A 25265-nucleotide genomic window follows, 5' to 3' on the forward strand; every position below is an offset into this window, starting at 1 on the left:
TGTTTTGCTGAATTGACGATGGACATACGTGCACGGTGCATATTTAGTGATTTAGCGCACTTTGAATTAAATAAATCATAATGTTTTCTGATTTCGTGAATATCGTTAGCCTGGTACGATAAAACAAATAATTCTTCGTTTCCTTGTAAATTCCACTTCCATTTTATTTCAAACTTCTTCAGAAAAACCGAAAAACAACGCAAGCAAAAAAATTGACAGAAAAACGCGTTCGCGCGCGACCAAGGCCTACTCAGAACCCCGTAAAACCTTTTTGTGTAAAGTGCTAAAAAAATGTTTTTCTACGGAACTTTTGTCGCTGCTAGAGAGGAAGAATTGTGTGTGAGCAGAGAAGCGGGTGAATTTAGATTTGAAGAATAGTTGTGTGAAAATGCTGAGAATTCATGCGAAAAACGAAAGTTTGGCAAGAAGTGCACATAGCATAAAAATGAAGTTTTTTTTAGAGGTGCTCAACATTCAAACACTCAGAAAAATACTATTAGGTATACCATAAGATTCTCGTACGAAGTGGCGTCATAAGAAAAATCTTTGAAGCTCATAAGTTTCCTATGAAGCGAATGAATTCTTCAGATAAACACCCCTCACCAAAATTTCACGTTTGATGAGAAGATATCAAGATAATTGATGTTTAAAATGTTAAGTTTATTTTCTGGATAATTTGTTTAAAATTACTTCATGATCACCATAAGTCCCACATCAACGCCCGATTCTTACAGTCATTCTGCCGCACCCGGTACAATACTTAGATGTAAACAAAAAAAAAATGTCTTCAAGTCTATATATAATTTGAATGTTCACAAAAAATAAACTTACCATTTAGAGTAATAAAACCACTTTTAACTTTAAGAGAAACTTTTAGCTCCACAACTTGTTATGAATGAATTTGTTCATTATTTTTTCACAATGCTGCTTCTTCTATTTTTCATAAGAACTTCGTTAAATATTGATAGAATTTCATAAGAATCTTATTTAAAACTGTCAAAATTGTCAAAATTGTCAAAATTGTCAAAATTGTCAAAATTGTCAAAATTGTCAAAATTGTCAAAATTGTCAAAATTGTCAAAATTGTCAAAATTGTCAAAATTGTCAAAATTGTCAAAATTGTCAAAATTGTCAAAATTGTCAGAATTGTCAAAATTGTCAAAATTGTCAAAATTGTCAAAATTGTCAAAATTGTCAAAATTGTCAAAATTGTCAAAATTGTCAAAATTGTCAAAATTGTCAAAATTGTCAAAATTGTCAAAATTGTCAACATTGTCAAAATTGTCAAAATTGTCAAAATTGTCAAAATTGTCAAAATTGTCAAAATTGTCAAAATTGTCAAAATTGTCAAAATTGTCAGAATTGTCAAAATTGTCAAAATTGTCAAAATTGTCAAAATTGTCAAAATTGTCAAAATTGTCAAAATTGTCAAAATTGTCAAAATTGTCAAAATTGTCAAAATTGTCAAAATTGTTAAAATTGTCAAAATTGTCAAAATTGTCAAAATTGTCAAAATTCTCAAAATTGTCAAAATTGTCAAAATTGTCAAAATTGTCAAAATTGTCAAAATTGTCAAAATTGTCAAAATTGTCAAAATTGTCAAAATTGTCAAAATTGTCAAAATTGTCAAAATTGTCAAAATTGTCAAAATTGTCAAAATTGTCAAAATTGTCAAAATTGTCAAAATTGTCAAAATTGTCAAAATTGTCAAAATTGTCAAAATTGTCAAAATTGTCAAAATTGTCAAAATTGTCAAAATTGTCAAAATTGTCAAAATTGTCAAAATTGTCAAAATTGTCAAAATTGTCAAAATTGTCAAAATTGTCAAAATTGTCAAAATTGTCAAAATTGTCAAAATTGTCAAAATTGTCAAAATTGTCAAAATTGTCAAAATTGTCAAAATTGTCAAAATTGTCAAAATTGTCAAAATTGTCAAAATTGTCAAAATTGTCAAAATTGTCAAAATTGTCAAAATTGTCAAAATTGTCAAAATTGTCAAAATTGTCAAAATTGTCAAAATTGTCAAAATTGTCAAAATTGTCAAAATTGTCAAAATTGTCAAAATTGTCAAAATTGTCAAAATTGTCAAAATTGTCAAAATTGTCAAAATTGTCAAAATTGTCAAAATTGTCAAAATTGTCAAAATTGTCAAAATTGTCAAAATTGTCAAAATTGTCAAAATTGTCAAAATTGTCAAAATTGTCAAAATTGTCAAAATTGTCAAAATTGTCAAAATTGTCAAAATTGTCAAAATTGTCAAAATTGTCAAAATTGTCAAAATTGTCAAAATTGTCAAAATTGTCAAAATTGTCAAAATTGTCAAAATTGTCAAAATTGTCAAAATTGTCAAAATTGTCAAAATTGTCAAAATTGTCAAAATTGTAAAAATTGTAAAAATTGTTAAAATTGTTAAAATTGTCAAAATTGTCAAAATTGTCAAAATTGTCAAAATTGTCAAAATTGTCAAATTGTCAAAATTGTCAAAATTGTCAAAATTGTCAAAATTGTCAAAATTGTCAAAATTGTCAAAATTGTCAAAATTGTCAAAATTGTCAAAATTGTCAAAATTGTCAAAATTGTCAAAATTGTCAAAATTGTCAAAATTGTCAAAATTGTCAAAATTGTCAAAATTGTCAAAATTGTCAAAATTGTCAAAATTGTCAAAATTGTCAAAATTGTCAAAATTGTCAAAATTGTCAAAATTGTCAAAATTGTCAAAATTGTCAAAATTGTCAAAATTGTCAAAATTGTCAAAATTGTCAAAATTGTCAAAATTGTCAAAATTGTCAAAATTGTCAAAATGGTCAAAATTGTCAAAATTGTCAAAATTGTCAAAATTGTCAAAATTGTCAAAATTGTCAAAATTGTCAAAATTGTCAAAATTGTCAAAATTGTCAAAATTGTCAAAATTGTCAAAATTGTCAAAATTGTCAAAATTGTCAAAATTGTCAAAATTGTCAAAATTGTCAAAATTGTCAAAATTGTCAAAATTGTCAAAATTGTCAAAATTGTCAAAATTGTCAAAATTGTCGAAATTGTCAAAATTGTCAAAATTGTCAAAATTGTCAAAATTGTCAAAATTGTCAAAATTGTCAAAATTGTCAAAATTGTCAAAATTGTCAAAATTGTCAAAATTGTCAAAATTGTCAAAATTGTCAAAATTGTCAAAATTGTCAAAATTGTCAAAATTGTCAAAATTGTCAAAATTGTCAAAATTGTCAAAATTGTCAAAATTGTCAAAATTGTCAAAATTGTCAAAATTGTCAAAATTGTCAAAATTGTCAAAATTGTCAAAATTGTCAAAATTGTCAAAATTGTCAAAATTGTCAAAATTGTCAAAATTGTCAAAATTGTCAAAATTGTCAAAATTGTCAAAATTGTCAAAATTGTCAAAATTGCCAAAATTGTCGAAATTGTCAAAATTGTCAAAATTGTCAAAATTGTCAAAATTGTCAAAATTGTCAAAATTGTCAAAATTGTCAAAATTGTCAAAATTGTCAAAATTGTCAAAATTGTCAAAATTGTCAAAATTGTCAAAATTGTCAAAATTGTCAAAATTGTCAAAATTGTCAAAATTGTCAAAATTGTCAAAATTGTCAAAATTGTCAAAATTGTCAAAATTGTCAAAATTGTCAAAATTGTCAAAATTGTCAAAATTGTCAAAATTGTCAAAATTGTCAAAATTGTCAAAATTGTCAAAATTGTCAAAATTGTCAAAATTGTCAAAATTGTCAAAATTGTCAAAATTGTCAAAATTGTTAAAATTGTCAAAATTGTCAAAATTGTCAAAATTGTCAAAATTGTCAAAATTGTCGAAATTGTCAAAATTGTCAAAATTGTCAAAATTGTCAAAATTGTCAAAATTGTCAAAATTGTCAAAGTTGTCAAAATTGTCAAAATTGTCAAAATTGTCAAAATTGTCAAAATTGTCAAAATTGTCAAAATTGTCAAAGTTGTCAAAATTGTCAAAATTGTCAAAATTGTCAAAATTGTCAAAATTGTCAAAATTGTCAAAATTGTCAAAATTGTCAAAATTGTCAAAATTGTCACAATTGTCAAAATTGTCAAAATTTTCAAAATTTTCAAAATTTTCAAAATTGTCCAAATTGTCAAAATTGTCAAAATTGTCAAAATTGTCAAAATTGTCAAAATTGTCAAAATTGTCAAAATTGTCAAAATTGTCAAAATTGTCAAAATTGTCAAAATTGTCAAAATTGTCAAAATTGTCAAAATTGTCAAAATTGTCAAAATTGTCAAAATTGTCAAAATTGTCAAAATTGTCAAAATTGTCAAAATTGTCAAAATTGTCAAAATTGTCAAAATTGTCAAAATTGTCAAAATTGTAAAAATTGTCAAAATTGTCAAAATTGTCAAAATTGTCAAAATTGTCAAAATTGTCAAAATTGTCAAAATTGTCAAAATTGTCAAAATTGTCAAAATTGTCAAAATTGTCAAAATTGTCAAAATTGTAAAAATTGTCAAAATTGTCAAAATTGTAAAAATTGTCAAACTTGTCAAAATTGTCAAAATTGTCAAAATTGTCAAAATTGTCAAAATTGTCAAAATTGTCAAAATTGTCAAAATTGTCAAAATTGTCAAAATTGTCAAAATTGTCAAAATTGTCAAAATTGTCAAAATTGTCAAAATTGTCAAAATTGTCAAAATTGTCAAAATTGTCAAAATTGTCAAAATTGTCAAAATTGTCAAAATTGTCAAAATTGTCAAAATTGTCAAAATTGTCAAAATTGTCAAAATTGTCAAAATTGTCAAAATTGTCAAAATTGTCAAAATTGTCAAAATTGTCAAAATTGTCAAAATTGTCGAAATTGTCAAAATTGTCAAAATTGTCAAAATTGTCAAAATTGTCAAAATTGTCAAAATTGTCAAAATTGTCAAAATTGTCAAAATTGTCAAAATTGGCAAAATTGTCAAAATTGTCAAAATTGTCAAAATTGTCAAAATTGTCAAAATTGTCAAAATTGTCAAAATTGTCAAAATTGTCAAAATTGTCAAAATTGTCAAAATTGTCAAAATTGTCAAAATTGTCAAAATTGTCAAAATTGTCAAAATTGTCAAAATTGTCAAAATTGTCAAAATTGTCAAAATTGTCAAAATTGTCAAAATTGTCAAAATTGTCAAAATTGTCAAAATTGTCAAAATTGTCAAAATTGTCAAAATTGTCAAAATTGTCGAAATTGTCAAAATTGTCAAAATTGTCAAAATTGTCAAAATTGTCAAAATTGTCAAAATTGTCAAAATTGTCAAAATTGTCAAAATTGTCAAAATTGTCAAAATTGTCAAAATTGTCAAAATTGTCAAAATTGTCAAAATTGTCAAAATTGTCAAAATTGTCAAAATTGTCAAAATTGTCAAAATTGTCAAAATTGTCAAAATTGTCAAAATTGTCAAAATTGTCAAAATTGTCAAAATTGTCAAAATTGTCAAAATTGTCAAAATTGTCAAAATTGTCAAAATTGTCAAAATTGTCAAAATTGTCAAAATTGTCAAAATTGTCAAAATTGTCAAAATTGTCAAAATTGTCAAAATTGTCAAAATTGTCAAAATTGTCAAAATTGTCAAAATTGTCAAAATTGTCAAAATTGTCAAAATTGTCAAAATTGTCAAAATTGTCAAAATTGTCAAAATTGTCAAAATTGTCAAAATTGTCAAAATTGTCAAAATTGTCAAAATTGTCAAAATTGTCAAAATTGTCAAAATTGTCAAAATTGTCAAAATTGTCAAAATTGTCAAAATGGTCAAAATTGTCAAAATTTTTAAATTGATGGGAAGAATTGTGTCAAAAGTATTTACAAATTGTATCAAGAATGGTTGAATATTATGTCACAACTGTGTCAATTATACGTCAAAGTTTTATCAAAATTGTGATAAAATTATGCTTAAATATTTCTAAATTAGGTATCCAACATAGTTGATATATATACCTTCCAATAGGTTAAAATCGAATGGGATTAAAGAGAATTAGTCCAAGCATGATTTCCACAGAATTGCGTTCGTACGTTTGAAGAGGAACGCGTGCGTAAACTGGTTGCCTCGGCAACATGCAACGTGGTTAAGGCGGCATCCATAAATTACGTAACGCAAAAACTGCACTTTTTTGACCCCCTCCCCCCCGTATGTCACAAATCGTAACGCTTCGACGTACCCCCCTATGAATATTACGTAACGCTAATAACTACCACCCCCCCTCCCTTTTCTCATATTTTAAATACTGATTTTCGAAGATAAATATTTAAAATAAATTTTTTAAGGTTCATCAAAACGGAATCGATAATATCCAAATTGCTTCTTAGTGCTCATTGATGATAGTTCTCTGATAAAATAAATTGAATGTCTTATTACGTGCTCTGTGTGTTAATTGATGATCTTCCTTGTTTACTTCATTTTGCTCAAGAAGCATAACTTGTAACGCAAGATATACTCCACTTAGTAATATTCGTCGGAATGATCAAAATTGCATTTTTTAATCAATTGAGAAAAAACAGTAGAATTTCCGTATTAAGGAAGAATTGAGTTCTTAGGGATAAATGTACGTAATATTCGGGTTTCCAACAGTTATTTCACGGATATTCAATACATATTTTAAGGAATCTATCTGAGAATCTTTAAAGAGAAAAGGTTACAATCCAGTTTCAATCATGTTGAAGCTCACAAATTTTAAGCTGATTGTGGTTTTCTTATCATTCTGCTAAAATTTCATGACATCAAAATAGCTGCAATGAAACTGAAATTCGTAAGAACAAAATCGTTACGTAACGATGAGCATACCTCCCCCCCCTCCCCTATGTCACAATTTGTAACGCTCGAGCTCACTCCCCCCCCCCTAGGAGCGTTACGTAATTTATGGATGCCCCCTAAAGAAAAACAGGGCTTTGTTGCTCGCTTTCCTCAGTCGATTTCGCAGGTTCTGAAGTTCGGGGTTTAGTCAAGGTTGACTTATTCCAGTACGTGTACACCGTTTTTTAACAGGAACAATATCTCGGAAAACTTCATTAAATTTTACATAAAATGCATCTATCACATGATCGATTAAATCATATAAAAAACTTGGGTAATAATCAGCAGCTAAAAACTTATTCAAAGAGACGAAATCGAAAACCAATTCATCTGGCCATGGTGGTGACAACTCATCTTCAAACATAAACAGCATAACAACAGGAGGATGACGCAAGTCAACGTCGAGTAAAGGCCTCGGATCGTAACGGAAAGGAACAGAGATATTAATGTTGTGGGAATCATTTAACCTGCAGATAAATCAGTTCATTTGTTCGAAGGTTTAAATTAAAGAAAATTGAAACGTTTTTTTTGGTAAAGCTATTCACTTTGAGAAGTGGCACAGAGAGCGATGTATTTTTATATTATTACTCAAACCAGTCAAATCTACTCAAATCACAATCAGAGGTCATTATCACCATCTGTGAATGTTTGAAGCTAAAATAAGTCACCTTATAAAATCTATTGATTTGAATAGTGGCTCCAGAGAGTGCTTAGAATTTTACAATATTGAAGATCAAAATTTCATCAAATTTTACAGAGATGCCATCGAAATAAGTATTTTTGTATGCTGGATTATATACCATATTTTCAACAGTGATAGAAATGCCTTAAAACCCGAAAGGCCCTAAGACCCCAAGGGAAAAGTATAACCGGACAGTTCTGAGCTTTTCTATTCGAATTGTCCTGGCTTACTTTTTACCATGTAGTTCTTTTTTACAAAGCGCACTCTGATCAAAAGTTGGAAGCCAGAAAATTGAGAAATCAGCCATCATATGGGCGATGTTGAAAACAGTTAAAATTCAGACAGCACAGATATTAAAGTCAGCTTCAGGAGTAGGAAAAAACATTTTCTAGTTCATAGAATGTAGGCAAAACAGACATCCTCCCACGTATAAAGTAAGCGTGAAAATTAAGCTGCCCCGTAACGTTTGACTAATTGATTATGATGTTTTGACAAGCTCGGGGATTTACGATCGACCAAACATACCCCTAGCTAGAAGGAAGAAAAAAATGGTGCCGCTAAAGTGTCAAAGCACCGTTTGTGGGACTATCGACAAAAACTCACCCAAACGTTTTGAATAGTGGCTCCAGAGAGTGCTTTAACTGTACAATGTTGAGGATCAAAATTTCATTAAACTTTACAGAATAAGTATTTTCGAGTGTTGTTTTTCATAGCATATTTTCAAAAATGGTTGAAATGCCTTATAACCCGAAAGGCTTAGGGCCTTAGAGCAAAGTTTAACCGAACAGTTCTGAACTTTCTATCCGAATTGCCTTGTCCACTTTTTACCATGTTTAATTTTCTTCTACAAAGCGCACTCACATTATGAGGAAACACTATGATCAAAAGTTGGAAGCCAGATAGTTGAGAAATCAGCCATCATATCAACGATATTGGAAACAATTCAAACTCAGACAGCACAGTTATTAAAGTTAGCTTCGGGAGTAGGAAAAAATCAATTGCATTTTCTAGTTCATAGAATGAATGCAAAACGAATATCCTCCCACGTATAAAGGTAGCGTGGAAAATTATGCTGCCTCGTAACGTGTGGCTAATTGATTATGATGTTTTGACAGGCTAGGGGATTTGTGATCGACCGAACATACCCCTAGCTAGAAGGTAGAAAAATAGTTGCCGCTAAAGTGTTAAAGCACCGTTTGTGGGACTATCGGCAAGTACTCACCCAAACGTTGCCATGAACCGTAACCACTTGACACGAGTGAACCATAATCTGCAATCCACCAAGGGCCATTCAGATGGAGAGCACAAGCAGAGTGAGTGGTGAGAAGAATGGTAAAAATAAACTTAACTTCCCACCGCAACAATCCTGGGGCTTCAAAATACAACCGTGGGCAGTTGTGGAGATAAGGAGGTCGACGTCACCGGAAAACCTACAAGGTCACAAACTGTGAGGGGGCTGCGATAAAGTTGATCTGAAAGGGAGAATGTCGGAAGCACCCCTGGAGATGTCGGAACAAAAAGCAAAAACACCTGTGACTCGACAAAAGTCATACAGTAGTATGATTAGAATTCTAAACAGGAGTAGACCGAATAAAAACCTCCAATCCGAGGAAAGTCAGGCCATTTTTCAACTGTCCAATAAATGGATAGTAGCAGCACAGCAAAATGGTGTAATTTGCGGGTGACTGCGCTGATTCGAGGTAATCATGATTCGTGGTCATCGCCTCCGGGAGAAAAGGGCGGATTAGAGGTGCCGCCTCGCATGATTTGAGGTCTCTCCCGTGCCTTCTAGTTATTTGCACGCCATTCACCACGTGCTGGCTAACTGGTGGGAAAAAAATCAACAACAAACAGCTAAGGGGGAAATTTTCGAATTCCTTTCACTTGTTTGTTTAACGAGACGAAACGACGGTTTCGTTTTTTTTTTGCTGCGAAGGTTAAGTGACATTTAGGTTGTTTCGAGTTTTTATCTTTAAGCAGCAGCAGAAGCAGCGAGTAGCAACTTGTGGTTAAGGCCACTTCTGCTGGTCGAGCTAAATTGAACCGCGATAAAAGTGAGGGAAATGGAATTTGATTAAATTATTTTTTGCCTTCACGATGAGATCATAAATAAAACTGACCTAAGCGACCTTTCGGAGTGGATTGTGGTATTAAAAATAGCGCTGTTTTTGTTCATCAACGTTAAAAACAAGATAGCAATGTTTCATAGCTTTCAGGACTGTAGGAAATATTGTATTAATTTTAAAATTGATGAAAAGTTGTTTTTAAATACAATTGATAGGGTTTTTGCTAACTCGAACAAACTTTAGCATGAAGTGTAACTTAGTATTTTAAATTCGTTTGAACCTTTTTGTCTCAATGCATCGATTCTTTTCAGACAGTTCCTTGAAGAATGGGAAATTCCATTTGAGTACCTAAGACTCCATGAAATAAAATTTATCAAAAAAATACGTTTGTATTTAAAAACAAAGAATATTAAAATTTGGTTGAAAAACGCTCAATGCATTCGTAATCAATAACAAGAAGTTTTTTTTTTTGCAAAGAAACTATCAATTAATTGAAATAAGTAAAAACGAAAGCTGAATAAAACGAATAATCTGAAATTGATATGTGTTCACTATTTTGAAAGCCGATTAGCAGGCTCAAAATCGAAGCAAAATATTTTATTTTAAATTGATAAATCTCTTATGAAAACGTCGGTTTTATTAGTACCTATTCAGTAAGTCTCTGGAGCAACTATTCTAGGTTCATTGGTGGTATTACAGATAATTCAATTTCATTTTCGTGTAAAATGAGATTGTATTTAACGATTTTACAGGAAATTTATAATTCGGCTAAGTTCCTTTCACAGTGCTGCTTGTTGGTCTCTCGGGAATGAGTATTGACAGCATGTAAATTACTCTTAGATTGAGCATCACATAGTTAAATGAAAATAAAATGTTGTTGTACATTAAAAAAAAATTAAACTGGAATAATTCAACTTTGATCTCATTATAAGTTTTCTCGAAAACCATTTCAAGATTGTGATAAGAGATTATCATGTAATTTTCGAGAGAGTTATTAATTCTGTCTAAACTTGAAACTGCAACGTCTTCATTCAACACTTTTTATTCCTAAGTAAAGTAAGATCCCGTACATAAATCTACTCAATATGTTTCTGCTCATTAATGCTGCTGATCAATACGTCAACGTTGAACCAGTACGGTAGTGTAATCAAATCTTGAAAGTTTAAAGGGCATCTGTTCCGGGAAAAATTGCATTAAGTATCCTTTACGTTTGCACAAGGATAGGAACTTTTTTACTTTGCTTCAGTCAGTACACATTTGTGTATGGGTTGTTGGCATTGAGTGACACATAACATCTAGGTCCGAGTTAAACTGTCAACTGTATTCAAAAATTAAGTTTGCTTTTATCTACAAAGAAGAAACCTATGCAATTTGTGTGTTTTTTTTTAACATTGCGTTAAAGATGTCGAGCATGTCGAAAAAAGAGTGGCCCATAGTTTTCCACCAACTTTCAAACAACTTATTTGAAAGTAATACAATCGTTCAATTCTCGAACAACATCTTGTTTGGGTCGGTGCTTCTTAAAAATTACTCTCTGGAGCCACTATGATCAAACAGCTACACTGATAATGGCTACTCACTTTCATTTCACTGGTTGAAACCAGTCATTGATGGCAACGTGCGTTGAAATGAAAATGTCCGATCCCCTCCGGCGAAAGTCAGTTTCAATAAGTTAGTCAATAATCATTAAGATTATCTTTATTACTTTCGGATGGAGTTTTCATCTGATTGAATTCGATGACGAGATGAAGGCAGAAATCGGATGGGTTTGTTTTACTGCCAATGACTGAATCGAAGTCTTGATAACTCCACATCCTATCAACATTCTTCTGTCATTTCTGCCGAGAATACCTGATACCTGTATTTTTTTAGACTTATAACGATGGTAGGTAATTATTTTTATAATGAGCAGTTTTTTTATTTAATCTTTCGTGATGAATAATTCAACTCTCTAGTGCCCAACCCCGCGTTTAGACCGAGTTTTCAAAAATCGGTATAAAAGCAATGCCAATGATTATTTTTACCTACTATTTTCCCGGAATGTTTCAAATATGTGTCAATTTGACTATTCATACTAATGAAAACTGTTTGACAAGAAGTTGTCAAAGGCTACAGCTAAGAGAAGCTTAAAAACATGAGAAAAATCTGGAAGACCTTTTTTTTAATTTTTATGAGGTAGCCTCAGAAATCTTTTTTTTTTCAAAAAATCGGCTGTCGACAATTTTTAGGGACATAATAATAGCGCCAAAATACAATTTTCGGATAATGTTTTAACCAGTAATGAACAGAAATAACACTGGGCACCGTTTTCATCAACTCCAGATGCGTATTTCAGTAAGAAAAGTTTTTCCTAAAGTTTAAAACACGCAGGAAATTTGTTTGAAAATTCATGCTCAGCGTTGTTATTTTAGCACATTTGAACTTTTCTGCGTGTAACCATGTATGTTGCTATGGAGTAAATTTTGTGTTGTTTTCTTTTGATGGAAAATTGACCCAACTGTTCAATATATGCTAAAATAACTCAGATTTGGGGCTAAATTTGAACTCTTAGTTAAATAAAAATATATTTAAAATTATTTCTTATTCAAAATATGTAAAAGTATACGAAAAGTGAAAATATCCCAAGCAATTCAAATAGGTTGAATCATGCATAGCAGCGTTAAGTAGAGTTAAAGACTTAAAGATTTTCTCAAAACCAAACTGCAAATTATTCGCAGCTCATTGAGTAAATAAATTTTGACATTCTGTAGAAACATACCAAATATTAGGCTTATTTTGTAGAAATGTTTAAAGTTTTCTAAGTACAATAAATGTTCTTTTCAACATGGTGGTTAGAATGCTATCTAGAAAAATATAAAGGTATCTAGCAATAAATTGTAAAGATGATGGGGTTTTCAATTGTAAAAAGAATGTGGAATGTTCATTATTGGTATAATCATCTATGCAGGACATCAAGCTTCGATGACTCCTTGTTTTACTGAATCGTCGGATTCAAAGCTTGAAATCACAAAGCATTAAAGCTTAAAAGCCTACATCCCTACTCACCGAGGGCACTATCATACATATCGTGTCGACGTCTCCTACTGAGAGTTTAGAAAAATATTATGTCGAGAAACTTGAAAATAAGATGCCTTTTTTAGCAGTTAAGTCTTCCAATTTTTTGGATTGATTGTTTGGAAAAAAAATATCCTTAGTTAGGTAGGAGAGATGAAACAAAAATCCCTTCTAATGGGGGGTTGAGAAACAATTCGAAAAAATGTTTAATATTTACTTTTAATTAAAATTGAAGTATGTCAGTTTTTTGTGATACATTTCTATAAAAAGGATATGCTGAATAGCTATGAGACAGTTTTAATGTGTTCCAAAATATATGAAAAAAAGATTAAAGTTTGTGAAAACTACAACCAAAAAATTTTTCAAATGGATTGACAAGAATGTTACTTAACTATAATTTTTTTTTGTAGAACAAAAGCTGTTTGTAATTATAAAACTAAGCTTTTGTGAATTTTTTAGCGAAAAAAAAAGGTTTTAGAGGGTAAAAGGGAAAATACAGCTAGAAAAATTCCGAAATAGGAGAGCATAGGAGGTGTAGTAAAACTCGATCGCACCATTCACCAAAATGGATCCTGATCAGGGCCGGATTAAGTCATCGGGGGGCCCGGGGCAATTTTTCTCGGAGGGGCCCCTATGATTCGATTATTTTTTCAAATACTGTCCCAGACAATACAAAACATTTTAAACGTGTAAAAGAACTGGGTATGAGATCAGTTTACTGTCTTAAAATACCCATGTTATCTGCGTAGAACATAGTTTCTGTTACCTTCAAATAAAAATTATTAATTAATCAGGTGCAAACATTGCGGAAGAGTTTAGACATTTTTCAACAATGAAAGCTCTGATTTAAGCTGCAAAATGCTTAATTAAATTCTCAATTTTTTTAAATCCTTATCACCAACTAAAATTCTCTGATTTAGAAAAATGACTGGATAGATTTTTTAAATGATTTTCATTTCATCATTGATCGTCTGGTTTGTGATTCATCGAGAGATATTTACCTCATGACAATCATGAAGTATCAGGAAGATTTAAAACATTGAATACAAAAAATTCCATAGCGATGCAGATATAAGAGTCTAAGAATTCAAGACTAAAAATCAGGTTAGATTCAGACCCACAATTCAGTGTCTCAAATCTGTAAGCATAATTTCAAATAAAGATTTGAGAATCAAAATATGAATTAAATTTAAAAAAAGAGATTCAAAGTTACAATCAGAGTCAAAGCAGAAATTGCACCAAATGTGAATTTCAATTTTATATCTTTGAAACACAACAGAAACGTTTTCATGCCATGTTTATGAATATGATTCCCATCAGATAGAAAAAAAATGTTATCAAATTGTTATTCAAAATGTGACAAAGGTGGTACAAGTGCAAAAAAATCGATTGAAAAAAAAATTCACATTTGAGCTTAAAAGTTTAAAACACAGAATCAGTTATCATGGAAAAAGTCAGATAAGGAATCCAAATGAGTTTAGTACCTTAAACCTATATCCTGAGTTCTCAATATTCAGAAAAACCATTAAACTGAACTTCAGTAACTGAAAATCAACAAAAGACTTGAAAATGTCAATGAATTGAATCTGGAAAAAAAATTAAAAACATGGAAATATTCATGTTAAGAGAATCACTCAATGATAATTGCAACTTAATTATGAGATCATTTTTAAAATAATTTGAGAATGATCATATGGAAAATGATTTTCTGATTTCAGGATATTAACTTCAGTAAATGATAAAATTTTAGTTAAATCAGTTGAAAATATTTCGATACGAATTTCAAGTCTAAGACAGAAATTAGGATGGAAATTCAATAAAGAAACTCTGTACTGTTGATTGGTTCAAATTAGGCTACTACAGTTTTTTTCAAAGATTTTATTTTCGGAAATTTGGAGGGAAAAGGGTTGAGAATTTATAAACCAACGGAAATTTCAATAATAATGATCGAAAAGTTAAAAGTAGTAACAATACCCAGTATTAACCCGGATACTACCCGGGTAAGATTCTGAAATGCTGATCATAAAGTTTCTCTGTTCTCTCTTAGTACTGTGACCCAGTTTTGGCAAAATTAGCTGCTATTTTAGTGCAGTAAGCATTACTTGGAAAGTTAACATAATAATAAACATTATCATTTTGCAAGACGTTTGTATGCAATGAAAATGAGGCGATGTTTTTCTTAATTTTCTCTGTTCTGTACAGTATACCTACTGACATGTTTCGATAAAAAAAAAATTAAAATTTGAGGTGTTTTGCCTCATATTCACATTCAATACATTCAATACCATGATTTTGATGTTCTTAGTTCGAAAAATGCAGAAGAACTTCTTCACTGCTAACTCTAGGGGGCCCCCTTAACTTATACAAGAGCAAAACAAGAGCAAAACAAGAGCAAAACAAGAGCAAAAACTTATGCAAGAAATATTATTTCAAGTTTTCATTCCGATTTTCTAGTATTGATTTTTTTCATAGATTTGTAGAAATTGAAGTAGTATAAAGGAATGTTATAACTTTTTTACCCTCGGGGGGCCCGGGGCAATTGCCCCTTTTGCACCCCCCCCCCAAATCCGGCCTTGATCCTGATCTATAACCTTTCCCCTACTAACAAAACCCTTTCCTTGGATATTTAAATATAGATTAGCAGACGTATAGACGGTTTCTATAGTTGGTGATATAACTTACCTTTGTTTCGGATTTTTTCAAAATTAGTCTATGGAATATATAGGGACAAAAGGTTGTTGATTGATCCTAGAAAGTATCCTACTAACAACGCTCCCTTCATTCCTCATTGACTACTGGAACGTTTTGTACATTGTGAATGAACTGCTAATCTCAAGCACCATTCTGTTGGCCCTTGTACAAATCTGATGGCCTCGATCAATCACGGAGTAGCAACCATTGGCGAGGTAGAACTTGTTCTGCTTAGCCACGCCAGCGATCATGGAATTTGAAGTGCGTGAGTTGAGCAAAGCCTAATCAAATATGTTATATGAAGTTTGAAATGAATTATCATATCTATACAGCTAAGCTAAGCTAGAAAAACTCCGAAATAGGGTTAGTTGCCCTATTATTGAATCTTTATAAAGCTTAGTTCTTTTAGAAATGGGACACTTTCATTTGCTAATAGCTCGTTAACTAGTTATTGGATATTAAAAATTTTGACAGCATTTTGTTGCCTGTAAAAAGTACTATTCGACCTATTTTTTTCAAAATTTAAAATTTACTCGTTTTTGAGATATGTACGATGCAAGAGAAAAAGAAAAAAATAATTTTGCACAGTTTCCTTTAAAATTCGTCATTATCAAATTGATAGCTGACAAAACCGTTGATTATTCAAAGAATTACTGAGTTTTTGTGGTGGATAAGTATGCAAACACTGTCAATAATGTCCACAAAGTTCAAATCAAGTATTGGAGTGAAGCACATGATCGGCAACAACGGTTAAGGGTCATCAAGGAAGTCAAGTCTCATACCAGCCTTTTTAATTTTCAATAAACGAAAAACTAAGGGTAGATCGCTGAAATGTCCAAAACAATTTTCTCCGATAAGCTGAAAGTGTTGCCTAGTGATGACTCATTGAAACCCAACCTCAAACAACCATTTTTTGATAGTTCCAAAGCTCTTAAGCTGTTAAACCGGTACAAAAAAAAAAACGTTAAAAAATGTGATCAAAAATAATCAAATTTGTTCATTTCGAAACAACTGTATATTCACTGAAATGCTTCCAGTTTCTTTTAAAAGAGAAGTATTGGACCGAAAAGTATCAGAAATTGAAGAAGGAAGGTGAAGCCACCTAAAATATAGATTTTACGAAGTATAAGTTGAAGAAACTGATCAATACCATGACTGAGAAAAGTGTGCGCCGGCCAATGGGAGATACCAAAAATAAAGTAGAAATTTCCTTAACAAAAAACAGTAAATATTTTTTTTCAAATTTTTTCATGAAAGATCATAACATTACCTTCATTTTCTTCATAGAAACTATTTCGTTCAAACGAATAGTTTTTGAGATACAGGCATTCGTAACTGTCCCATTTCTAAAAGAACTAAGCTTTAGTTAATTCCGGGTTTCCATTGATTTTCATTTATTTTAGGAGAAATAAGTAGTATGATTCATAATATTCACAGCGAGAGTAATTTCCCTTTAAAATTTGGCTTGGACAGTAAAAAAACGTGTATTTTCCTTATTTACTCTAATTTCTCAAAACGCGCCCTACTAATTGAGCTGTCCGATTTACCACTGATGAGGAGGTACATTTTTAAAAACGTTGCAAATTTGATCAGAAAGAATTTTTATAGCAAAAAGTGGTATGGTAGAATTCAGGAAGAAAAAGTTTACAACTTTCGGCATTTTAGGACTAAAGTAGGCTCTTGATCCAAAGTAGGAGCACTCACCCTACTTAAATTTTTATACATTAATTGAAAACAAAAGTCAGATCGATCCACTTTCTGGAGCCCCCATTGAAGTAATCTGCTAGAATGTTGTACTTAGAAAGTCATTTGACTTGAAAACTTTACTTCGAAAATTTCTAAAAATTTTGCATAATTTTCTTTTCAGATATCACTATCATATTTGGAAATCTACAACGAACTGATCCGTGATCTGCTGAATCCCGGTGGTCCCTTGGAACTTCGTGAGGTAACAAACTTACTATCTTTATTGAAGTGCACAATCCACCTTGTTCAAATGATTTCACCCCGCAGGACAATAAGGGCAACCAATCGGTGGCGGGACTGTCGGAAATTTCGACACCCAGCCGGCAGGAGGTGATCCAGCTGCTGATGAAGGGAAACAAAGCCCGAACGGTGGAACCGACGGCCGCCAATCAGACCTCTTCCCGGAGCCACGCTTTACTCAGCATCACAGTTCAGAATCAAACTCCCATTGGAACAAAGCAGGGTCGGTTGTTTTTGACGGATTTGGCCGGATCGGAGCGGGCTCGGAAAACAAAAAATCGTGGCAAAAGACTTCAAGAGGGGGCTCACATCAATCGGAGTTTGTTGGCTCTAGGGAACTGTATCAACGCTTTGGCTGGTGGGGCTCGCTATGTGAACTATCGCGATTCCAAGCTCACACGTTTGCTCAAGGAAGCACTCAGTGGTCGTTGTAAAACGGTCATGATAGCTCATGTTGCCCCGGAGGCTAAACACCGTGACGAAACTAAAAACACTTTGGTGTATGCCGATCGAGCAAACCACATCACAACTCGTCTACAGAATCCAACTATCCTGGAGGAAAACCGAGATCTTCCGTTGACACACTATCAAACTTTGGTGTCGGAGTTGCGAGATGAAGTTGGTCGATTAAAGGCGAAAATGCTATCCGATCGGCCCAGGAGTGGAGTTGCCCTCCACAGAAATGAGCCGTCAAATCCGATCGAGGATCAACAAAAGAAGATGGAGCTAAAGTATTTGCGGGAACAAATCGTTCAAACATTCAAACAGCAGATGCGTTTGAGGAGACGTTTGCTGGAGGCTGACAGTCATCTGTTGGGACTGGAGCTAGACGCCGAGAGGCAGCACATGGTGATCTCGCATTGGCAAAGTCGGCAGGGAAAACTGTACGATCGGATGGAGGAGGATGATGGTTTGTTTCAGGGTTGTTATTAAATTGGGATAAGTATGTTTTAATTGATTTTTTTTTTTCACAGAATCGGATTCAGAAGGAAACTCCGCATTGCGGTCGGCTTGGAATGAACTTTCGGCTATTGAGAAAGAGGTGAAACGATACAAAGAAATCCGCATCACCACTGAGCATGATCTAGAGGAATGTCGCAAAAAAGGCGTGGAGCTGGAAGATGTGAGTATTATGATCAATCATATAAGAATAAGGATTGATATAAAAATGTTGAAATTCCATCGCGTCGAAGCATAATTGGTTGAGGAAAAAGATGTTGAGAGTTTTTATTTGGTTAAAATCTGATCAAAGGTTTTTATACTGTGGCAAAAATTTTGGGTGCTACGTCTTTTGTGGCTACTCTCTGGAGCCACAATTAAAAAAAAGAATGCAAGCTTCGTTTGTTGTTTTAAAAGAAAGTTATCTTTTCGCTTGTTTGGAAAAAAATCGAAAACTACAGTAAAGCTAATTTGACACAAATTTTAAATCAATGCAAGCTTATTTATAAAGCTCGTTTACTACTTTTCTCGGATTGATGTTGTCAATTTATTAAATTTGTGTATCTTAATTGAAATATTATTTAAAAGGGCATACCAGGATTTTTGTTTCATTTTTTAAGCAAAATTATGTACAACAAATCTCGACCGGTGCTGAATGCCACTTTAACAAAAATGCAAAACTAAATAAAACAAGTAAATTTTGAGGCGATGGTTTTCCCGCATCTATATTTTAGAAGAATTGACGAAATCTTGATTCCGTCCAATTATCTAGTGGCCCTCCGAGCCAAAGAAGTTATCAGTACATTGAAAAAGTACATTGAAAAACTTTTTCATACGTTTTTTAAGAGTTGTAGTTTTCAATAAATCGAAAAATAATGTGGATAGAATTTAAAAATGGCACCAGTGAAAGATGAAGATATCGAAAATCGTTTGGCATATTTAATTCAAAATTGTTTAATTTGACATTGTGTTGTGTTGTGTTAAAGTTCCTCTACAAGTACAGTTTTCATGAAACTGTGTTTTTTTCCACAAATGGTGGTATGTGAGGTTCTTAAATTTCTCTATAAACCATCAACTTGTTTTTGTAATATGTTTCAAATTTCATATTTTTCCGATTTTTTTTTCGAAAGCGTTATGAAGAATTGAAAGCTTGCTTCGGGTCATATAAACCCAAACGGCGTGGGCAGATCTAACTGAAAAAGTACCTGACATTGTTATTCTTATAATATATGTAAATATTTGCATACCAACTTTGAATCAAACCGAAAATTGTCAGAAACTTATGAGAAGTTTTTTTCAGATTCGACCAAACAGAAAATTTTATAGTGGCTCCAGAGAGCAAAATGTTCAAGACGCTTTATATCCAATTAGAAAAGCTGTCGAAGAGTATTCTTCTCAGAAGAAATAGTTAAAAGTTTTGATTTTCAGAATTCGTTAGAAATATGTCTACCTAACTCATTTTCAAATTTATCAGAGTGCTAAAAAATGCTTTAAATTAACAAATACACTCAAAATAATATGAGCAATAAAAAGTAATCCAAATGTAACGTAGAAATGTGGGCAAAAGTGTGCGAGTCACAAAACCAGAAAGTTTAACCGTTTTTCAAAGTCAATCGCACAGATGTGAACTCGATAGTGGCTTCAAAGGGAAAAACCATAACTTATTTTTGCATTATATGAACTCTTATTGAAAAATATTATTCTTAAAAAATAAATTCCGTTTTTTTTTCAAAAATTTTTTGTTATATTTTTAATCAGAAGAATTTTAAATTAAAATTAGGTTAGTAAAAGTCATAGAAAAAGTGAATACTTGAATAAATTCTTTAGAAATTACTTCAAACTTGAAAGACAATTAAAATATGTGCAAACAAAATATAGAGCCAAGTAGCATTTCAAGTTTTTATGAGATTACTTAAGTTCAAATTATTTTAGAAATGTATGTAGTTACATAATAAAAAAGTTTTTGTTTCTTTGAACAAAAAATCATATGACCTTTTCTGAGCTTCAACTAGCTAGAATTTGCTCAACAAGTGTAAACTTATTTTTATCCGAGGTTTTTTTTTTAAATCCATGTGCAACAATGGACAACTCGTTTTGAGTATTGCATTTGTATTGCAACAGCTCAAGTTTCGCAGAATTCGAGCTCTGAATGTCGTAAATCACCCACTGAAACCCATTTTTACTCCTACAAACATTTTCTCGCTCCCTCGAAAGGAACTCCCGGAACGGATCACCAGCGACGAGGAACGGGAACTGCTTTCGCTACTTTGTCGAGTTCACGAGCTGGAAGCGGATAAAGTATGTATCGAGTCTGAACACAAACTTGCAATATTTCATCCTACCTACCTACACTAGGAACCTTTCCTAGCTACTACCATCAATAAAATGGGGTTGTCAAATTAACAGGTGTCGCTGCAGGCGGAACGTCTGGCCCGGCAGGCCGAATTACGCCGCCGAGATCTACAGCTGCTCCGGGCAGAACGGCAACGGCGACTCTGCGAGGACATTATCAGCACCCAGCGGCGGATCATCGAAGGTTAGTAACGATGGCCGTGTCGTCGTTAGGTCGTTCGACTTTCGTAAAATTATGTGCACGTGTGCCCCTTTGGGTAGTGACAAAGTTGTAATGAATGGACCTCCTCGTGTGTTCTCACGTGTGTTTCTTTTTTTTCTCTTTTTGTGGTTTTAGAAGGTAAGGTCGAACTGCCGGAGGATCTGCGGGAGCTGTACGCTCTCTATCAGCAGGAGATTCACGCCAGCACCTACACCAGTGGCCTTTACAGTCGAGGTGGATATTATGAGAGCAGCAAATTGCCACCGATTTATAACCAGGAACCGGGGTAGGTTTTGAATAAATCTGAAACAGCATACTTTCAGGCGGAACGAGGGCAACAATGTTTTATAAATCGTTTTTTTTTGTCAACGAAACATTATTACGTCGACGGTTGGTTAAAAACGGTTAACATACTGGCTGACAAAGCGGAAAGCGGAAAGTGGGACCGCGCGATGAAAGTTTTTCAATTTTACCAACCCATGCCTTGTCCGATGAACTCATTTTATCGCATTATGTCAAACTAACTCTATTAGCACCGAAAAAAATGGACATCCGTCAATCCATGTTCGCACTTCCGGGGATAGCAGGAATCAATTTTTTATCATCCTGACTATGGCAAGCGTGAGGTCGCGGAAATTTGTCATTCGTCGTGTCATTTCGGGCTTCCGAGAGGAACTTTCCGTCAAACGAAGCACCACCTCCGATTACACTTTTTTTGTTCTTTCTGGCTCGGCTTCCAATTCGTTCCAATTTGAGACACATTGTTGAAATTGACTGGGTTGTGTGTTTTTTTCCTCGGATTTGATGGCTTTGGACAATGTTTTCCCTGTTTTTGGACTCCTCGTTTTTTTGTCCCACTCTTTGAACGGAAATGGTTTCGAATTGTAGGAGCTCGTATGCTGTATCGTTTTTGTTACTCATTGAATGAAAAGGAAATGAAAATAAGTTAAGAGATAAACTCGAAGGCGTTATTGGTTCTATACGGATTAAATTAAGGTTATTTTTTATGCAGAAAGAGGGTGAGCTTTACCAATCATGGAGCAAAATTTACAATATCACTCTTAGATGAAAAATATTAATAACAGTGTAATGATTTGCTTTGTATTGCTCAATTCAATTTTAATTGAAATGAGCATTGTAGAAAATTTATATCGAATCATGTCAATACTTCATATACAATACATAACATAATTGGCTGTATGAAATTTGAAAAATCCAGTGTTGCCATTTATGACATTTTTGTCATTTTTGCATATTTGGATTTTTGTCATTATCGGCGTTTCTCGCATTTTTGTCACTTTTGTCACTTTTTGTCATTTATGTAATTTTTGTAATTTTTGTAATTTTTGTAATTTTTGTAATTTTTGTAATTTTTGTAATTTTTGTAATTTTTGTAATTTTTGTAATTTTTGTAATTTTTGTAATTTTTGTAATTTTTGTCATTTTTGTAATTTTTGTAATTTTTGTAATTTTTGTAATTTTTGTAATTTTTGTAATTTTTGTAATTTTTGTAATTTTTGTAATTTTTGTAATTTTTGTAATTTTTGTAATTTTTGTAATTTTTGTAATTTTTGTAATTTTTGTAATTTTTGTAATTTTTGTAATTTTTGTCATTTTTGTCATTTTTGTAATTTTTGCAATTTTTGTAATTTTTGGTAATTTTTTGTAATTTTTTGTAATTTTTGTCATATTTTACATATTTGTCATATTTGTCATATTTGTCATTTTTGTCATTTTTGTCATTTTTGTCATTTTTGTCATTTTTGTCATTTTTGTCATTTTTGTCATTTTTGTCATTTTTGTCATTTTTGTCATTTTTGTCATTTTTGTCATTTTTGTCATTTTTTGTCATTTTTGTCATTTTTGTCATTTTTGTCATTTTTGTCATTTTTGTCATTTTTGTCATTTTTGTCATTTTTGTCATTTTTGTCATTTTTGTCATTTTTGTCATTTTTGTCATTTTTGTCATTTTTGTCATTTTTGTCATTTTTGTCATTTTTGTCATTTTTGTCATTTTTGTCATTTTTGTCATTTTTGTCATTTTTGTCATTTTTGTCATTTTTGTCATTTTTGTCATTTTTGTCATTTTTGTCATTTTTGTCATTTTTGTCATTTTTGTCATTTTTGTCATTTTTGTCATTTTTGTCATTTTTGTCATTTTTGTCATTTTTGTCATTTTTGTCATTTTTGTCATTTTTGTCATTTTTGTCATTTTTGTCATTTTTGTCATTTTTGTCATTTTTGTCATTATTGTCATTTTTGTCATTTTTGTCATTTTTGTCATTTTTGTCATTTTTGTCATTTTTGTCATTTTTGTCATTTTTGTCATTTTTGTCATTTTTGTCATTTTTGTCATTTTTGTCATTTTTGTCATTTTTGTCATTTTTGTCATTTTTGTCATTTTTGTCATTTTTGTCATTTTTGTCATTTTTGTCATTTTTGTCATTTTTGTCATTTTTGTCATTTTTGTCATTTTTGTCATTTTTGTCATTTTTGTCATTTTTGTCATTTTTGTCATTTTTGTCATTTTTGTCATTTTTGTCATTTTTGTCATTTTTGTCATTTTTGTCATTTTTGTCATTTTTGTCATTTTTGTCATTTTTGTCATTTTTGTCATTTTTGTCATTTTTGTCATTTTTGTCATTTTTGTCATTTTTGTCATTTTTGTCATTTTTGTCATTTTTGTCATTTTTGTCATTTTTGTCATTTTTGTGGCTTACAATATTTATCAACTGTCAGATGAAAGAAACAAACTTTCATCGTCTGATTAAAAATCAAATGAATTCTGTTTCATAGAAGCGGCTTAATTTAAGCAGTTTTAAAATTAAAACATACTTCAAACGGTGGTTCAAAATTAAAAATAAAACTGTTAATTTATCTTGATTGATTGATGTAATCAAAGGGCCTTAGGTTCCGGGAAGTCTGTCTTAATGCTAATACTTAGAGTGGGTCCGTGTTCAACGGAGAACTAAATTACAAATTTTATTCAAATTAGGCACTTACTCTAGCTTGTGCGTCTTGCCCTATTAACTAGCTCAACCAGAAATTGATAACGGAATTCCTCCAACGTAAACCGGACCGGTTATTGATTTTCCTTGTTGCCTTCTTCTTAGTTGCCTGCTTGCGGAGCTAATAAATTATGGTCCAGATGGTAGAATTGATTCTTATATTGTAATCTTCCTCTTTCTTCGCAGCATCAATTCCCCGGGCAGTTCCAGCAGTGCCTCTTCGGAGTGGTCCCCCTCATCGCCACTTCCTCCGATCGATTCCGAGGGCAATGTGGCTGCCAACGTGGACCGACTGATGGGACCTCCGGTGGGACCAAGGTTGCCCTCAATCAGCCGACTCCGGACCAGCAGCTATCGGAGCAGCGCCACCCAGAGCACGTCGAGCGATGATTAGTTAACATCAACTGCGGGCGCAAGCCCATCGTTGTCGTTTCTGTCATCTCAATTTGCCTCATTAGATTAATTCTGTCAACGGATTACTACAGGCGGAGAGTTCAAGCAAAAATTGGGTGGAATGTCGTAATAAAAAATGCATCAAAGATTCAGTTGGACGTTTTTCGTCGACTCACTCCGTTCTGAGTTTTCTGTTCGGTTTAATCCAAACAATAAGATGAACTCCTCAATAACAGTTTAAAGACAGCAATATCGTTATCCAACAAGTAAATGTTTATTCAAGAGTTAAAACACACCTTTTCTCTCATTCTGTTCCGAAATACTTCAAACCTCAACCCAGTGACTGGAAAACTTTTCTCATCCATAAATATTTCGAACTTTTTATTTATATTACCTTTGCTTCGGATTGAGTTCGGCCATAAACCAGTAGCTGGCTTGCATATCCTTGTAAAAGTTGCCCTGCTAAGCACCGTGAGGGCGCGTGGGAGTAACCTCTAGGAGGAACGTAAAATAAAAGCAAACAGTGAATAACAAGTCACAACTGCAAACAAAAGAGGTCAAAATACTTTATATTTCAATCCATTCTCGAAAACTACTGTCGGACTTCTGTCTCTCAGTCTGTCTGGCTGTATCCCGGGAACGTGTCCTTCGGGAAAGTTTCCAGTGGGCACGCACAAACAAATGAAATCCCAAGGGAGGAGTGCACCATTTGGTTTTATTACAGTTTTGAGGCTAAATGACCGATGAACTGGCCGGTTCTTTGAGACCGAAGACTAGAAAAAGGGATAAAACGGTCATCGTACACTCCACGGTGGCTGCGGTGCACTACTAGCCAGACAAATGGATGCCAGTCGTAAAGAGGAGTCAGCTACGCGGCCGTCGCTCATGATGGGAGTACACTAAAGTCCGCCAGTAGCAGTGGCTCCTGACAGTAGTGGGATGGATAATTGGTTGATGAAAGCTATTTACAATATTGGCTAGGAGCGTTGTACAAAATCCAGCATCCTTCTTAAGACGGACGCAACCTCAACCCCAGCAAACATAACATCGCTTTAGAAATGTCAGCTCAACTCGTTAACAATGTTAATGCGAATCGT

The 25265-nt window shown here is 32.4% G+C and overlaps 1 protein-coding gene across 5 annotated transcripts in view; it reads left to right on the top strand.

Moving 5' to 3' along the window:
* The window catches only part of LOC129739514 (kinesin-like protein KIF19), a 56614-nt gene extending 32169 nt beyond the window's left edge, over positions 1 to 24445 (top strand). For all 5 annotated transcript variants that reach the window (XM_055730992.1, XM_055730991.1, XM_055730990.1 and 2 more), the window contains exons 5-11: positions 17156 to 17236; positions 17302 to 18184; positions 18249 to 18397; positions 20428 to 20511; positions 20620 to 20749; positions 20903 to 21053; positions 23962 to 24445. In XM_055730992.1, the coding sequence (XP_055586967.1) occupies positions 17156 to 17236; positions 17302 to 18184; positions 18249 to 18397; positions 20428 to 20511; positions 20620 to 20749; positions 20903 to 21053; positions 23962 to 24169 (1686 nt within the window). In that variant the 3' untranslated portion in view covers positions 24170 to 24445. The remainder of the gene's footprint in view (positions 1 to 17155; positions 17237 to 17301; positions 18185 to 18248; positions 18398 to 20427; positions 20512 to 20619; positions 20750 to 20902; positions 21054 to 23961) is intronic.
* The last annotated feature ends 820 nt before the right edge of the window (positions 24446 to 25265 follow it).

The sequence above is a fragment of the Uranotaenia lowii genome, chromosome 1, assembly GCF_029784155.1.
Source record: "Uranotaenia lowii strain MFRU-FL chromosome 1, ASM2978415v1, whole genome shotgun sequence".
NCBI lineage: Eukaryota > Metazoa > Arthropoda > Insecta > Diptera > Culicidae > Uranotaenia > Uranotaenia lowii.